The sequence below is a fragment of the Rhincodon typus genome, chromosome 3 (assembly GCF_021869965.1).
Source record: "Rhincodon typus isolate 14 chromosome 3, sRhiTyp1.1, whole genome shotgun sequence".
Taxonomy (NCBI): domain Eukaryota; kingdom Metazoa; phylum Chordata; class Chondrichthyes; order Orectolobiformes; family Rhincodontidae; genus Rhincodon; species Rhincodon typus.
The window spans coordinates 92,442,989-92,461,034 of NC_063334.1; the positions used below are offsets into that span (position 1 = coordinate 92,442,989).

At 39.0% G+C, this 18,046-nt stretch overlaps 2 protein-coding genes across 4 annotated transcripts in view; one reads left to right on the plus strand and one right to left on the minus strand.

Moving 5' to 3' along the window:
- The window catches only part of atg10 (ATG10 autophagy related 10 homolog (S. cerevisiae)), a 526,624-nt gene that overhangs the window by 169,015 nt on the left and 339,563 nt on the right, over nucleotides 1-18,046 (plus strand). The gene's annotated exons all lie outside the window — the stretch shown is intronic.
- The window catches only part of LOC125482775 (single-stranded DNA-binding protein 2-like), a 171,060-nt gene that overhangs the window by 92,976 nt on the left and 60,038 nt on the right, over nucleotides 1-18,046 (minus strand). For 2 of the 3 annotated variants that reach the window (XM_048594951.1, XM_048594948.1), the window contains exons 2-3: nucleotides 3,704-3,776; nucleotides 2,667-2,728 (exon numbers count right to left, since the gene is read on the minus strand). In XM_048594951.1, the coding sequence (XP_048450908.1) occupies nucleotides 2,667-2,728; nucleotides 3,704-3,776 (135 nt within the window). Of the gene's footprint in view, nucleotides 1-2,666; nucleotides 2,729-3,703; nucleotides 3,777-10,499; nucleotides 10,564-18,046 lie in introns of all 3 variants that reach the window. The other variant, XM_048594950.1, reaches the window with a different exon arrangement.

An 18,046-nucleotide genomic window follows, 5' to 3' on the forward strand; every position in this document is an offset into this window, starting at 1 on the left:
TTGGATTACAAATCCAGGTCCCTCGGCTAACCCCCGACACTGCCTTCATGGGGTACGTTTTTTTAATCTCTCCTGCACAGCAGAGAACCTTGAGACCACTTTCTGTTATGTTTTGCCATAATTCAGTGTTGTTCTTGCTTATACTATTTTTTGCAAACAATTGCAGAATCTACTCCAACCAGAATGTATTTCTGCTTTAAGAGGTACAAGCTAACATTAATTAGGAGCTTAAGTGATGCCAGTATCCCACACAGTGGCACAGTGGTTAGCACTGCTGCCTCACAGTGCCAGGAAGCCTGGTTTAATCCCACCCTTGGGAGACGGTGTATGTGGAATTTGCACATTCTTCATGTGTATGCATGGGTTTCCTCCTGGTGCTCTGGTTTCCTCCCACAGTCCAGGTTAGGTGGATTGGCAATGCTAAATTGCCCATAGTGTCTTGGGATATGCGGGCTAGGTGGATTAGCCATGGGATATGCAGGGTTATAGGGATAGGATGGGGGGGTCTGGGTGGGATGTTGTTTGGAGTGTCAGTGTGGACTTGATAGGCCAAATAGCCTGCTTCCACACTGTAGGGAATCAATGATTTATTAACGTCAGCCACTGCTGAGTCATGCAGCCACTTCATACAACAGTGAGCACTGGTGATTATCTTGCAAATCAATAGATAACAAAGTTGCTGGTTTTATAATGCATTATGATACCAGAAGCCTGTATTTTTAAGTCCAGTCCAATTGTTTTTAGACCAAGACCACAGAGAGTGCTAGAGAAACACAGCAGGTCTGGCAACATCAGTAGAGAAAAATAGAGTCAACGTTTCAAGTCCAGTAACCTTTGTCGTCTGATGAAGGGTCACTGGACTTGAAAGGTTAACTTTATTTTCCTCTACTGTTGCTGCCAGATCTGTGTTTCTTTAGCACTCTGTTTTTGTTTCAGATACTCAGCATCTGCAGTTCTTTATATTTTTGTGACCTTGGAATTTGTTCAAAAAGTTAATTCAATATGTGAAGCAATTGTTTGTTACTACTTAATACCACCCCCAATTCTATTTTGAAGTCTTCTTTCATATTTGCCAATAAGTACACATCAACATCAGCCTTGTGTGTTAGGAAAACAAAATAGTAAAGAGGCAGGCAGGGTTAGAAAAGGATCTACCTGTGCTGCCTTGTAAACCATAATTCACACTGCGTGCGTAATCAGTTTTAACCAAACAATCAAATTTAGTGACCTCCAACCATGATTGATTAAATCCAATCTCTCCTTGTGTTGGATACATCAGAATCCCGATTATTCTGATGAAAAGGGAGGGAAGAAAAACTTTAATCATTTATATGGTTTAGTTAGGAAGCAAGTAGTCAATTTCCAGCAGTTGAATGAATCCATTTTCCTGGTTTGAAAATTTCACAAAAAATGATATTACACTTCTTCCTTGTATATGCCTAAAGTTGTTAGCCATTATCGTAACTAAATGGGGTCATTTTCACCAATATTTTTGGCTGATAATGATAAGGAGAGTAAAATGCTCCTTAAATAATGGTGCATGCATTTCTACTAAAACTTGTATTTTCATCATGTTCTTGGACTGAACAAGAGAGAGAGATGACAGTGACGGAGAACATAATATTTTACATTTCTGTCATCCACTGTGTGCAGTAGGCACTCTAAAGCCAAGAATTAATATTGAAATAGAAAGATCTATTCTATATACATCAGTTTGGAAGACCATCTAATTTCCACAGGTACATTTTACCATTTCCTAACTCAGATCCGAAAGATGAAAGGATCGGATTTTAACCATCTCGTGATTTTGTCAATTCAGTTTCATATCCTGTTGTCTGTCTTCATCAAGATAGTAATAGGTTGTTTGTGAAGTTAACAGTGGATTAGGACTTTTAAATAAAAATGCAATAAACATTCAAAAACAGTCAATTAAAAAAATCAAAAACATGCATGAATCAATTGAATTATGCATTTGAACATCCAAAATAAAGTCTTTTTTCCAACTGAAAAAGCTCTATATTTTAGGCTGATATGAAGATATTGGAGCAGAATTAGGCTATTCAGGCAATCAAGTCTGCTCTGCCATTTGATCGTAGCTGGTATGTTTCTCAATCCCATTGTCCATACACGGTAGATGGATGTGTGATGTGCACCATTATCAAAATAGGTTATGTTGTCAATCTATTTAAACAACTCAGTTGGTAGTAACTTTTGTTTGTATATCAAAAAAATCATCATGTCAAGGTTGAATCCAACATTTTTATCATCTATTTAAATCATGAAAATTAATGGACATTTTTACCATAAACGCAAAAGACTCTGGACGCTGAAAATCTGAAAACAAACAACAAGTACTGGAAATACTCAGCAAGTCTGGAGCATTTGTGGAGTGAGTAACAAAGTTAACATTTCAAATGAACTAACAGTCTTCTTCAGCAGAATGAATGTTAACTCTTGTTTGTCTCCCCATTTATGCTGCCAGACTTGCTGTGTAGTCCATGTCCAACACTGTTTTACTTTTGGGCGTTTTTAACAGTGCCATAAGATATCCAGCATACAAAACTGATTTTTAAAAAACTAAGTCTATTAAAATACAGCTGGATATTTCATTTCAAAATACTAGACGGAACAAATTAAACATACTTATTACTTTATAATAAACTTACCACCACCACGAGTGTAAGAATCCTGGTGGTTCTCCTAATGTAATATTTTTCTCCCATCGTATCTAAAAAACAAATTGAAGTCATACCATTGCACCAAAATGTACACTATAATTTGCAATAAAAATCCATTTATATAGCAAAAATGTAATATAATGAAAGATCTCAATGCACAAAAGCATTACAAGTTAGTCATTGAGCCACGTTAGGAGTCATTAAGTCAGATGATCAAAAGGCTGCTCAAAAGCACAGGTTTTAAGGAGTGCCTTAAGAATGAAAGTAAGGTAGTGAGGCAGAGATATATATGGAAGCAATTCATATATATGAATTGGGGCGGAGGCTACGGAGGGCACAGCCAAATGGTCAAGCTATTATAACTGGGAATGCATAAGAGGCCAAAATTAGAGAAATTTAGATAAAGGTCCAGAAGAACAATTAAAAGTAATGTCCAAAATACGTAAAACCATCCAAAAATGTGATCTTCTACAACACTGAAATATTAAATGTGCATCCACATTTGTTTTAAATTCATTGTCTTTCTTCAATATAACATCCCATGTAACCAGTATATATTTGTATATTTCAATTTACATCAGACTTTAAATATCCACCTCCTTATACTAGTTTAAAATTAGCTCCCAAAGTGACTGGATGCAAACCGAAATCTCCAATTTCACACTGCCTCTGAGTATCACAGTACAATTGCCAGTTTGCAACAGTCTAGCACATTGAGAGGCTTCTGCGGTGATTTGGAAAGTTCTATGCAAATTAAACAAAATTCAGCTCCAATGATTTGCAAATTAAGTATCAAGTCCTTCAAATTTTTATTTAAGCTGACAAGGTTTAAAAATCATTCCAACTTATTTTAACAGCGATGAATAACAGGCATAGTATGTAATTTAAAATGCATTCAAAAGAGACATTCCATTTAAGGCATATTCTATTCATTTATTATACAAGATAGAATCTACAAGTCCACAAGGGCTGAAAATTCATAATGAACAGAACCAAAAATTCACCAGGCTTGAAGGAATGCTCACCTCTGATAAAAATGTTTGTGCTGATTTTTGTGCTCCTACATGGAGTAGATATTCATATACATACAGTGCTAACCTGCAAAATAAACAAAATTATTGCACTGCTTTATCAATTTTCAATAAATAAAACTTTCAACTTAAAAACTAGCTGCACAACCATGCTCTAGTCATCTCAGTCACGGTCTTATAACAATGTTCCCGTATGAGAAAAATAAGACATTTTAATGCTTTCTTTATAAAATAAGATATGACAGTAGCCAACAAGTAAACATTGTGTACTGATGTAAAAGGTAAATAAAACTGCGATGTCTTGAATTCTGAGTTAATAGACACAATTTTATCAAAAATGAACATAAATTTTGCACCTTAGTTAAATTCCAGTGTTCACTTTCAACTTTCATGCAATTTACATCCATGTATAACAAATTAATTCAAAAACCACTTTTTATAATTGAGGAAAAAACTGAGTCAGAAGTTGTAAGGGAAAATAATCAGCACTTGAAACTATTGCCCAGAAAGCATTCCATGAAAGGAGAAGCAAGTATCGCCTACCCAAAATGTTGAAAGCTGAATTTATCCACAACATATCAGAATAAATTCAGAATGTTACAACGGTGCTGGTGACTTATTAGATTTTGTTGATGGTTCATCATCACTGAAACAGAAACTTACTGAAAAATAGTGGTAAAAATGGCATTATGCTTTTGTGATAAACACCTGCCAATTTAATTTGGTAAAAAGGTGCCTCTCATGTTTTCTGGTGTTTTCAGTGACATACATTTAATCCACGTGGATTAAATCTACTTGAAAATTCAACAGGTTTATGAACAGCTTAGAATATCACGTGCAACCACTATGCATGCAATCTCCTTCAAGCTTTGCTTCTGTACATAGCAACTGATCATGTAGTTTATATTCTGGCCCTTGGTTTATGATCATATCAAGCTCTTAAAGCAACACATCTCTTAAAGCAATACCATTAATCAGTGTGCTGTAAAATCAAATTTTCAATCAAAAATATATTTTCCAAAAAAAAAAATCATGTTCATACCATGAATAAAATGCATGTAACGCTACTGTTCTGTGGGAAGAGGGCACAAGAATGCCACTGTTCGGTCACGAAACTCTGGTACACGTGCAATAGAAGACCCTCCCTATGTCTAGCAGAACAATAAAGATTATAATGCCATGGTATGACTTCTGCTCACATGCTGATCTTTCAAGTGTGTTCGACAATGTCCATTTCATTGGAGATTTCTACAACAAGCAAACAAATTCCAAGAACAGTTTATTTTGCCAAGAACCAAAACACAAAACAAATAAACACACACACTTCCCTCATCTTTCTGAGTCTACCTTTACCAAGACCCCTTGCTACACTTCAAGTATGCCAGCAAATAAATAATATATTCCCAGACATTAACTAATTTCAAGTTCATTGCCATTTGTTCCAATTTATGCAATACTACCTTTATCAACATCTAATTATTTTCAATCATACCAGGTGGTTTGCTTCCATAATTCTGTCTGGAAGTTTATTCCAAATGATCTGTATTTTAAAAAGTACTTCCAGACATTTCTGAAACTACTTTTACAAATTTTATTGTGTTCCCTAGTTCTATTAATTTAATATTCTATTGATTTTCAATTAATTTAATATAATATTCCATTCTAACATTTTCTATACAATGAATAACTTTTTACACCCCTCAGTTTAGTTCTGACTTGATCTTTTTTCCCCACCAAGTTGAATGACCCAATTCCTCCAGTTTCTCATGTGCTTAAATGTCTGTCTGACTTTTTGGTTATCACTTCTGGAATCAGTTTTTAAAGATGAGTCCAGCTAGAGCAATTACAATGTAATTACAATTTCCTGACTAAAACTATGTTATTTTGACTACTTAACATTTTATTTTTGCTTGTGGCATTGCATTGGTTGGACACATTTAGCACTGAAGTTGTTAATGCCCATAGATACGTACCAGCTTGATCGAAGGTTTTGTTCACACTTCATGTTGTGAACATATCATCTATTTTCCTTCCTACATTTATATTTGAACTTCTCTGCATTAAAGATCGCAATTTTGCCAACTTTATTTCTTGCATTAATCAATCTACAATTTCTTTACTGGTCCCATAGTTTCCATTGTCCCTCTTAGTTTGATATATTTCACAAATTTGATCACTTGAATGTAGGTCATTCAAGTCTTTGTCTTTTTCCTACGTTTCATCCAGAAGATTATCCATTTCTATTTTTACCTTTACTGTGGAACTTATCTGATGTCTTTTGCAAGTCAGAGTACACCACCTCACACACTTCCCACAGTGCACTTGTGTGTTCACTTTGCCAAACAAAAATCAAGAAAGTTCATCAGCTAGGACCTTCCCCTTCCAAATCATTGCTGACCACTTTGGGGGTAAAAAGGAAAGCAGAGCTCTGGGATAACAGTAACAGGAGGGATTAATCAAAAAGCTTTACTGAACAAGCATGGTCACAATAGGACCAAATAGTCTCCTTCTATGTTGCGTGGCTATTATTTTTCTTTCATCCAAAGATGCTTTTACACGCTTCTGAACACTTTCACCTGATCAGCTGATTTTGCCGTTTGGTTCTATTATTCTACGAATGATATTGCACATGATCAGTTTTACTCCCTACAACCAAATTCATTAATTTACACAGAATGGAATAACAGTTCCCTGTCCATTACATCAACTATATTGAATATTTACAAGAATCTTTTGACAATCAATGTCAGTTGACATCCTCCCACATTCGTCATCAGTGTCTCACAAATTTCTTTGCTTGTCTCTCTTGACCCTCCAGGATAAATATCATCTAAACCAATAGACTAACTTGTGAATGAATTTAAAAGGCCTTAAAACAACTTATATCTTACCAGATTTAAGTAATTAATTTTATTTGAGAAATCTTTGATGAAGGCATGTTGGTATGAATGCTCTTTTGACTGTTTTAGAGGAAGTAGTCAGAGAATCTTGATCTCATTGTCAGTTTCCAGGTCCTTTTTACCTATCATTTTAATCTCTTCTTTGAAAACCAGAACTACAATGGGGCAGTCAAAGTTTCTTTTAGATGGTCATTGTCTCGTTTTAGCACTAGGCTCTTTTTTTCCCCCAAATCACTGATCAACCATGGAGGGTCATAGTTCCTGAGACTGAATGCATTCTATTTGGGAATGAATTTATTCTTCATGCTCAGTACTTTCCTTTAAAGGCATCTCACATATTTTAGAGTGAAGTGCTTAGTCCAGTCATGTTCCATAATGAAGTTTAGTACGTTTCTCGAAAGCCTTTTTTAAAGACCAGTACAATTTCTTCCACATGTATTAATAGAAACAGGATCAAACCGCACAAAGTCTAGCATTCGTAGAAAGCAGACTCAATTTCACAACAACTAAGGCACAAGGACAAGAGTAACAAGTGAATATGAATGAATACAGAATAGGTTATAGATGGCAGAATTCTGGTTAAGTTCAGAGTTGATGTAATGACAGCATATGTGACCAGTTGTTCTCTTGGCATTTATTTTTTAGTAAGGTTGTACTCTTTGGTTGCAGGCCGATTTGGCGGGTAATCAGAGCACAACAATCTGTGATTAGCTTCCTCAGTGGAAGTGAAGGTGTAGTCACTGCTGCAGAAAACTGGATCTATCCTTCTCCTCCTTTTCTGTATCATGCTGGTTCTTCACTCATCTCAAAAAGGTGTCTAACTCTTACAACGATGCATGTCTGAGCATCACTATCCATGACCTGGGCTACCCACTGGTGATGATCGATGTGACACAAAGGGATTTCTTCAAGGAGTCCTTGATACATTTACTTTGTTTTATTTACCAGCAGTCAGCTCTCCGTACAACACTATTTTGGGCAGGTGATGGTCACTCATTGGGCAACATGACCCAACCAACACAATTAGCTTTGCAGGAGGAAGCTTCAATGCTGTGATGCCAGCTGTTTCCAGGACTTCAATGTATATGATGTGGTGCTGCCAGTGGACCTTGAGAATGCTGCATAGGCAGTGTAGAGTTTATCAACTTAGCTGTTTGCTTTAGAAAGCTTATTGTACATTTCCTTGCTTGTGGTGGATTAAACAAGATGACTCCTCAGATATGTAAATTGCTTGACACATTCCCCTTGATGTTCTTGGGATGTAGGTTGATTCTTTATGATGATTTCTTAGTCTGAAGAGTTACGCAGTTTTAGAAAAATGAGCTACAAAAACAGAAGCTGCTAGAAAAGCTCAGCAAGTCTGGGAGCATCTGTGAAGAAAAATCAAATTGAACATTTCGGGTCCGGTGACCCTTTCCTCAGAAAATGAGCTGTTGTACGCTGCGAGTCTGACTGACTGGAGTCCACTAGATCACAGTCATCGGTGACAAAAAAGGTCATGGTTGAGATTTTTGTGCGTCTGCCTGAAGATGCCCTAAAAGCTTAAAAGGCCTCCATCAGTTCAAAAGCACATACAGTCTCCCTCCTTTAGGTCACCTGTTGCTTGCTACCACATCATGCTGAACAGGGTAGTGAATGAAGACAAAGTTACTACACATGTCCACTTCACATCATTGCAGATTTGGAAGGGATTCAAGAGGTCACTGTTGTGCTCAAACTTGTCCATACTGATTTTCATGAAACTTCTACCATGATCAGGAACCTCAGTGGGCATCCAATTTTTCAAGGATCTTCTAAAGTCCATCTCAGCTTAGTGTCAAAGGGCAGTTACAAGCCTGTTCCGAGTTGATATGGCAAAGGTCTTTCTAGCAATACAGATAGTGATCTCACTTAAGACGGAGGATTCAAACCCTTCTCCCTTATTTCTGTACAAGGTTACGATAACAATATCAGGAAGGTCCTATGGAATTTGCCTTGGTTCCCAGCAATTCATTAAAACCTCAAGGAGATTTTGGTATGAAGGATGGGCCATCATGTTTCAAGGTTTGGTGGAATTGATACAATTCTGTTTTTTGTTGCTGATTTTGTTGCTGTTCCTCTGGTTGATGGCAATCACAGTTTCCACCTAAATTTGGTATCATCCATTCCTTTTTTTTGACAGGCTGTTGTTGGAACACTTGACAGCAGTATCATGCAGTGTAGATGGCACTAAAGGGTGTTTCAAAGTGTATTCACCAGCAATCCAGGACTACCTCCTTGTTAACATTTAGTGTCTTGCCATCAGTGCTTCTCAGAGGGTTTTTGGTTTGATATGCTGATCCATAGGCAGATTATATTGTTTCATAGAAGGTTTTGTCCCCAGTATCATCAAGAGTAATCCACCACTCATTTTAGAATGTCCTCCATTTGCATTGAAGGATGTTGCATACTTGATGCTGTCTGCATGCCGTTTTTTCCTCTTGGCTGGCTGGTTCAGCCTGGTGAGCATGATAAGCAGAGCTTGGATTTCCTTGTCATTTTCATTAAACCAGCCGTCTTCTTGGTGAATCTAATTACCTTGTTGGAATTATCCAATATTGCTGCTTTAAATGCATTCTCAAAGTCCTTCTGGTGTGGAATCAGAAGTGAGATCAGGGCATTCCAGTCTGGTCTATAATTACTGGGCACCAATCTCTGCAAGATGAGGGTTGGACAGACTAGCTGCAGGAGGTTGTTTTCCTGGGTAGGGGAGTCTAAAGCCAGGAGTCAAATTTTTAAGATACAGGGTAGGCCATTCAGCAACTGAGATGAGGAAAAATGTCTTTACTCAAAAGGTTTCTTTACCACAGCAGGCTGTGGAAGCCATGATACTAAGTATATTCAAGAAAAAGATAAATACATTTTTAGATTTCAAAGGCATCCAGGATATGGGGAGAAAGTGGGAATATGGCATTGAGATAGACGATTAGCCATGATCATACTGAATGGCAGAGCAGGCTTGAAGGGGAAAATAGCCTGCTCTTGCAGAGTTCTGATGAAGAGTCACTGGACCCGAAATGATGACTGATTTTTTCCTTCACAGATGCTGCCAGACCTGTTGAGCTTTTCCAGCAACTTCTGATTTTGTTCCTGATTTACAGCATCCACAGTTCTTACAGTTTTTATTTAGCCAACTCCTGCTCTTAGTTTCTATGAAATGTACATGTTATAGACTCAATAATTTCTTTGAAAGGCTGTCTCTAGATCTGTTCTTAGACTTGGAAGAGGTTCCATTTCAAGCCTTTGTGCAAACAAGCTGCTGGTCTGTACCAAAGAGAACACTAATCATGAGTCTGGTGTGCATGGCATCCTTTAATGACACACTTGCCAGCTGAGCAGGTGAGTCTGATAAACCTGAGAGAAAAAAAAGAGGTTAAAAACAATAGGCATGGGGTGTGTAACTTAATATTAGATAACAAGCACAACTGATAAGGCCACTGAGACTATATTGAAAATAGCATAGCTATGATGGTCAAGACAGGATGGGGGAAGGGGAGCATTGTCAGATGGCATGTGCAAGCCTGCAGAATGCCATAGTAACAGTCCCAGTCATTGACCTGGAATGGGAAGTGGAAAACAGATAGGTAGAAGAAATACAAAGGCACATTCAAACACAAACACAATCTCAGAAGTTATATCAAAGTTAATAATCTAAAAAGACATCACAGATGATGATTACCATCAGGAACAAATAGCAGCACAAACTAGTATAAAAGGTGGCTTCTCAAGGAGAAGCAGAAATGCCAGAAGCATGAACAGAAGGAGTTCATTGAGCCCAGCTGCATCACTTAGATTTATAAATGCACAACTAAACATGCATCTGGCTTAATCGCCTCAAAATGGTATCAGCTCACACATCAAGAGTTATTTACTTTCCAACATGGGTTGTCATCCTTGAGGAGAATGATGACTTTGGTGGTAGTCCTTAAGTGATATCTGTGGAGAGAGAAACAGTTAACATTTCAGGTCTGTGACCTTTCACTAGAACTCCCACAAAGCTACCAAAGCCAACTTCTGATCTGCTGTAGCTCTAATGAAAATCACTGACCTGAAAAGTTTACTTTAGTTTTCCTCTCCACTCATCAAGTCAAGTAGCATCTATGTTTTCAGAATTTTCTGTTTTTATTTTGGATTTCCAACATCCACAGTATTTGCTACTCTAAGATCCAAATGAGCAAGATCAAAATATTGTCAATTATTTGTTAACAATGATAATTTTGATTGGAATTTAGATTTTAATATTGTCACTTGTACCTAGATACAATGAAAAGTGGGCAATGTCGCTGCGTTTCGACGCCATCTTGGATAACAGAATAAATTACTGAATAAATTGTATAAATAGTAAAATACTTAGTAAACTAATACTACCTTGATATTGCTAAAACTGAAACTGCTTTAAAAGCTCATCTTTTCCTCTCTGCTCCTCCAGTTACTGCTGTCGGACATCGACCCCGGAGTCCTGGCAGTGTGCTCCATTTCTGCTGTAACCAACACGGTCACTTCCACGTCCACCACTTCCAAGCTGGGGATGGTCATGCTGTATGGGTCCCACACCTCCTCCAACACCAGACATTGACAGAGGGCTCCTGGCTCATCTTCCGTTTCCACCACCCGAGATGGAACAGCATGGAGATACACAGGGCCCTGTCCTCCCACTGGAGGTGGCCCCAGGCCACCAAAACAAAGAAAAGTTACCGTGCTGGAAAGATATCGATGAAGCCGAACCCGCCATGAGCAGCCAGGCCCTGTGCTCGTGTGTGTGTGTGTGTGTGTGTGTGTGTGTGTGTGTGTGTTTAAACAGAAGTATCAAGCAAAGTTAAAGTTAATCACATGAAGCCTATTACTCATTCAAATAACAGGAGTAACAACAGGAAAATTGATCACAATTATATTTGGCATTTATAAAATATCAGTTATCTGTGAAGATATTAAGGGCAATTCATTAGTTGTACTAAGAGATTTCTGTACTTTAAACCAGAAGTCATTTTTATATGAGGTTAGGCTATATCTATGCAGATGCACACCTATAGAGATGCAACAGTATGACATTACAAAAATCAATGTAAATCCTACTGTACACACAAGAAAAAGTCACAAAACTCAAGCAGGTCTTAAATATATTATTTGTTCCAGGTATTGCAGATCCCATCATCTCCAAAAGTAAACCCTCAATCCCTGTGTTCCCAATTTAACCTCAAATTGACTTAAGGATGTAATTATATTGACACTTTTTCCACTGATGTTGTCCAAATGTCATGGTTACTTCTTATGATAAACCACAGGAGTCTCAAGCACAGGTTTACAATCATTAATACAAGTGTACACAGGGAGATTTCTATTCTAGCTAGTCTAGAAGACTTTCTCTGCATACACTTAAATAAATGAATCTAAACCTATTCCACAGATTCCTGTGGTTGATTATTAGAAGCGACCACAACAGAAAATTGTTTTGATTGTTTACTCATGTGTAAAGCAGTAGTAGAACGCAGGTTTACACCCCAATCAGAAATATATGATCAAGCTCTGAAAGTCCCAAGAGGGTGCTCCACTTCATTTCAGCTCTATCATCCAAGTACATGTACTGTAATTTATTTGGAACCAAGTCAGATTTCAAAAATGCAAAGACCATCCTTAGTTTCTCCCATAAAATGAAAACCTTGAAAATACTCTTATCACTTGAAAAAGAGTGATGAGTTCCACTCTGTTCCCCAAACAATAAAAGCAAGAGGCGGTGGTGGCATTGTAATAATGTCATAATGTAATAATCCAGAATCCAAGGCTAATATTCTAGGGAAATAGGTCAAAACCCACCATGGCAGGTGGCAAAATTTGAAATCAATAAAACTCAAATTGAAAAAGCTAACCTCATTGTAATCACGGCTGACTGTTGTAAAAACCCATCTGGTTCACTGAAGTCTTTTTAAGGGAGGAAATCTGCCATTCATCACCTCGTCTGGCTTACATGTAACTCCAGATCCACAGCAATGAGATTGATTCTTAATTGTCTTCTTGGCAAACCAGATATGGGCCCACAATAAGCTCATATTCCATGAATGAATTTAAAAAGACTAGACCACACAGATATATCATGTTGTGCTGTCAGTTGTCCCAGACAATAGAATCTACCTTGGAAGAAACTCATGAACCATGGATCTTCATGTGACAGAACAGTCTGATTCTCAACCAGGTCTTCAGATACATGGGGCAGGATATCCCATAAATTGATAGGATGTGGACAGCAGGAACTGCTTCTCTTCTTTCCTTCTCTGCCACTCTCTGCTTCAGCATTAAGGCACTTTTGACAAAAAGCACAACGTAGTTTGATAGTCAATTTGTTGTTAATCTGAATGTCTTCCCAGCCTTTAATATCAATGAAACACTTTTGAAGTGTAGCAGCAGAGTGTTTTTTGTAGTCTTTTCTTTGTTCCCCCTAATCAAGCACACAGACCTGATGACAGTTCAGAAAACAAATCTTGGCTGTGGAGATGCTTTGCAGCCACTCTCAATCTCTTCAAATCTGCATACAAGAGGCTCAGCCTGTCCTTGAATGTTGGTGAAACAAAATCCATATCAATCTGTACTGGCCAGTAAAATATTCACTGTAATTTAAAGATGTTGTAGTATATTTAGCATTCCCCATACCTTGGCCGTCACCTCTCTCAAAAGACTACCAATGACAAGGAGATCCAATAACAGATCAGCTGTGCTCGCCCAGTCTTTGATAAACTACAGCAGTGAGTGTTTGACAACAAAGGCCTCCATAAGTCACCAATATCCTTGTGTACGGAGCAGTCGTCACCAGACTCCCGTACTGCAGTGAGACCCACACTAGATATCAACACATCAGCACATCAGCACTAGAGAAAATCCAGCAGCAAAGTCTCCATCACGTTCTCCAGATTCAATGGGAGAACTATTAAACAAATTCTAGTGTTCCATTTGAAGCCAGCTCTACAAAGTAAAACACACAAAACTCCTGAAAAACCAACTGAATGGACAGGTCATACTATGCAATATAAAAACCGAAAGAACTGCGGATGCTGTAAATCAGAAGCAAAAACAAAGCTCCTCAGAACTGATGGTGGCCTGGAAAAATGTCAGTTTATATGCAAAAAATAGTGAGGTGCATATAAACTGACGTTTTCCTAGCCACCATCAGTTCTGAGGAACAGTCACCAACCCAAAACGTTAACTCTATTTCTCTTCACAGATGCTGCCAGACCTGCTGAGCTTTTCCAGCATCTTTGTTTTTGTTACAGAGATTATGCATGTGTGAACATGATCCATGATCAATGCGCTTGAGTGCCAGTCACATGAATAACAATACTACTTCACAATGTAACCATGTCAAATATTAACTACACTGCAACTTGTACGCAAATCAGTTCTATGACTTCTGTTAAAGGTTTTCGAAATATCCCAATGCAGCAAATTTCACTTTCTCTCCATTTAAAGTTTCTATTTCTTCAACCAAAGCTGACAAACTTACATCTCCCCATTATCTGCCATTTTTATTGAATTATGGAACCTATTGAGATCACTCTGCAGACACCTTGGGTAGTATTTAAGTGTTTGGTGGTGAAGACTATTTGATGAAGCATCAGGGTTATGCTTAGGGGTGCTGCCACCAGCCCATTTCCACCCTGATTACACCCATCATGAAAAGACCCATGAAGGCTGACTGAATTGAGCAATTAACATTCACTTGAACGTCTCATCGGAACACCATTAAGACGCAGTGCAGAAATTCACCAAAGCCCTTAGATAACGCCTTCCAAACCAATAACTATTTCCATCTCAAAGAACAAAGGCAGAAAATACATGGAAACGTCACCACCTGCAAATTCTGTTCCAAGCCACTCAACACTCTGACTTGGAAATAAATGGTTGTTCCTTCAGTATTGTTGGATCATAATCCTGGATCTTCTTCCCTAGCAGCATGGTGGGTCAACCCACTGTACATGGACTACAGTAGTTTGAAAAGGCAGTTCACCACCATTTTCTCAAGGGAAAATGGGATTGAGAAATAAATGCTGGTCCAGCCAGCAATACTCACATCCCATGTATCCTATCCATGGTTGCCTTTTCCCATCATGCCTCTTGTTTTGAATTACTTACAAAATATATTGACTTGGATGAGGAAAAAGTGAATGTTAAATAGCCTAGTTTGCAGATAATACAAAAATAGGTGGGAAGGCAAGTGCTGAGGATGACCCAAAGTGTCTAGGGAGGAATACAAGTGTAGTGATTGTAACAAAGTCAGCCAGGTGAATCTCACAGAATGAGTTCCCTGATGGGACCAGATTAATAGCCCCAATCAGGGAGCTCTGCTGAAACATAGAAACAGAAGTGTCAGAGGTTCTGTTCACACTGATCCAACTCCCAGTGTCAAGGACTCTCCACATGTAAATAAAGGGTGACCTGGCGAAGGGAAACCAGCCTCTATGGAGTTATTTCAGTGGCGACGAGAGAAAAGTACGCCCCAAAAGAAATGCGCTCACAACAGTCGTCTTTGAGTTGGGGTGAATATTCCTGGCATCATAGGCCAGTATCCAGGAAAGCGCCCAAACTGGAAAGTCCACCTACATCTGGTTTGGAACAGTTAAATTGCTTAGCAACATCCAAATCAGAACCAAAATAAATGTCTGGTTAAATGGTCACCCAGTTCTAATGGAGGTCAATATTGGCGCAGCTGTTTCAGTGATCGCAAAAACAGCCTTTAACAAAATTTGCTCTGAACTCTAACTATTATGTTTGTGCAAGACTTCTGCTTGACTGAGAACCTATACCAGGAAATCTTTACAGTTTAAAGGGTACAATTTCAGTTCCAGTCTCTTACGAGAAGCAGCTGGTTCAGTTACCACTGATCATAGTAAAAGGCTCAGGCCCAAGCTTGATGAGACAAAATTTGTCGAGAAAGATTAGAAAACAACTGTCTGAGTGACATCCTAATTAAATACCTGGGAGATTTTCAGGAAGGTCTAGACACTATCAAAGGAGCCAAGGTCAATTTGCATGTTGACCAGGAAATTGTTGCACAATTCTGCAAGGCTTGGCCAGTGCTATTTGCCTTGCATGCAAAACTACATGCAGAAATCAGAAGGCTGGAAAGTGAAGGAATCATCGAACCAGCCCAGTTTCAGGAATGGGCAGCACTGGTCGTGCTGATTGTTTGCCTTTGCAGGGATTCTAAGTGAATGATAAACTGCTTTTGCAGCTGGATAAATACACAATCCCTCGCGTAGAGGATTTATACGCAAAGCTGGCAGGGAGGCTGTCCTTCACAAAGCTGTACATGAGCCATGCATACTTGCAATTGCGGTTAAATGAGGATTCCCAGAAGTATGCTACATTTAATACCCATTGCTATTAATGGATTTGTACCAATATACAAGACTGCCATTTGAGGTATTGTCAGCTTGCGCAATTTTTCAGCAGACAATGGAGAACATTTTACAACGTCTACCCGAGCTCGCCATTTACCCAGATAAATGTGCTAATGACAGGGAAGACCAATAAAGTAACATATGCCTTAGAAGGGGAAAATGTGTTCCAGGCACTCGGTGATTGACTTGGGCTACAGAGTCGACGAAACTGGGTTACACCCGTTTAAAGATAAAGTGTGGGCGATCAAAAGTGCCCCAGCTCCCACATCAGTACTGGAGCTTAGGTCTTTCCTTCGGCTCGCCAACTATTACAGAAAGTTCATATATAACCTGGACTCCATCCTAACACCTTTGCACCAACTCTCAAAAAAGAATCAGACTTGGAAATGGTCGCATGGCCAAGCCATAGCCTTCAGGGAAGTGAAGAAACGCTATCATCTTCTAAAGGTTTTGGCACGCTATGATCCCAGCAAGATCGGATACTGACATGTGATGCCTCTCGGTATGATATCAGCGTAGTACGAGCTCATGGGCTTTTCCATTGGGCCACCTAATACCATATGTATATAGCAACTTTGGCTCATGCAGAGCATAAATATCTCCAGATAGAGGAGGAAGATTTGGCAGTCATATTTGGAGTCAGGAAGTTCCATAAATACCTTTACGGATGTAAATGTGTAATAATAACAGACCACAGACCCCTGCCAGGTCTACTTAAAGAGGTCAAGGGAGTGCCACCCACAGCTTCAGGCTGAATTCAGCAGCGGGCTCTAATGCTAAGCAAACATAATTACAAGCTGGAACACTTTCTAGGAGGCCAAGTGGCAAACACGGAACTATTGAGCCACCTTCTGCTTGTAGCTACACCACCAGTGGTACTGCCACTGGAACAGTCTACAATGGTTCTAAATTTTCTGAACACATTTCCAGACACAGCTGACAATATCAAACTTTAGATGCAGAAAGATTCAGTCCTGGCAAAACTTAAACAGCTGGATGTGATGGGGGAAACTAAAAGGACCGTCACAACCAGAAGTGAAGCCTTTTTGGACCCGGAGAAACCAGATCACAGTGGAGGACAGCATGTTATGGGGAGCAAGAATGATTGTCATGAACAAAGTTCGCCCACCAGATACCGGCTAAACTCCACCAGGATTATCCAGGGGTTCCAAAAATGAAGATGTTGGCCAGAAGTTATGTCTGGTGGCCAGGACTGGAGGCAGACATAGCTGCCTCGGTGAGGTGGTGCCCAGAGTGCCAAAAAGGACAAACATTATTGCCAGCAGCTCCACCACTTTCATGGGAATAGCCATGTAAACTCTGGACTTGGTGACACGTCAACTATGCAAGTCCTTTCATGGGCTCGATGCTCTTGGTCACTGTGGATGCCCGCTCAAAATGGCTGCATGTGCATAGAGTTCATTTGTCAAAAAAATGGGGACAATAATAGAAAAAAACTGAGCACATCTTTTGCAATACACTGAAGTGTTGGTCACAGAAAACAGGCCATCATTTACCAGCATGAAATTTGAGAATTTCCTATAGTTGAATCATATTTGTCATAAGGCCAGTTCCATAGCATCTATCATCCAATGAGAATGGTCTGGCAGAAAGAGCACTCTAAACTTTTAAGGCATGCTTAAAGAAACAACCTACAGTTTCACTAGATACCAAACTCGCCCAGTTCTTATTTGTTTACATTACCACCCCTCATGCAATTACAACAGCTCCAGCAGAGTTGCTAATTTGGAGAAAACTCCACATCAGATTAAATCTGATTTCTCCAGACCAGGGAGGGGATGGGTGAAACGGCATCACAAATACCAATGCCAGACACAAGACTACGTTGAGAGACAGAGAGAGACAGTTTACTTCAGGGGACAAAGTTTGGTGTAGCAATCACAGGATTGGACCTGCATGATAGATAAAAATGGCACTAGAGAAAGTCCAGAGAAGGTTCACTCTGCTGAGGCCAAGTATGGACTACCTTGTGTAGAGAGGTTGAGTAGGTTGGAACTGTTCTCATTGAAGTA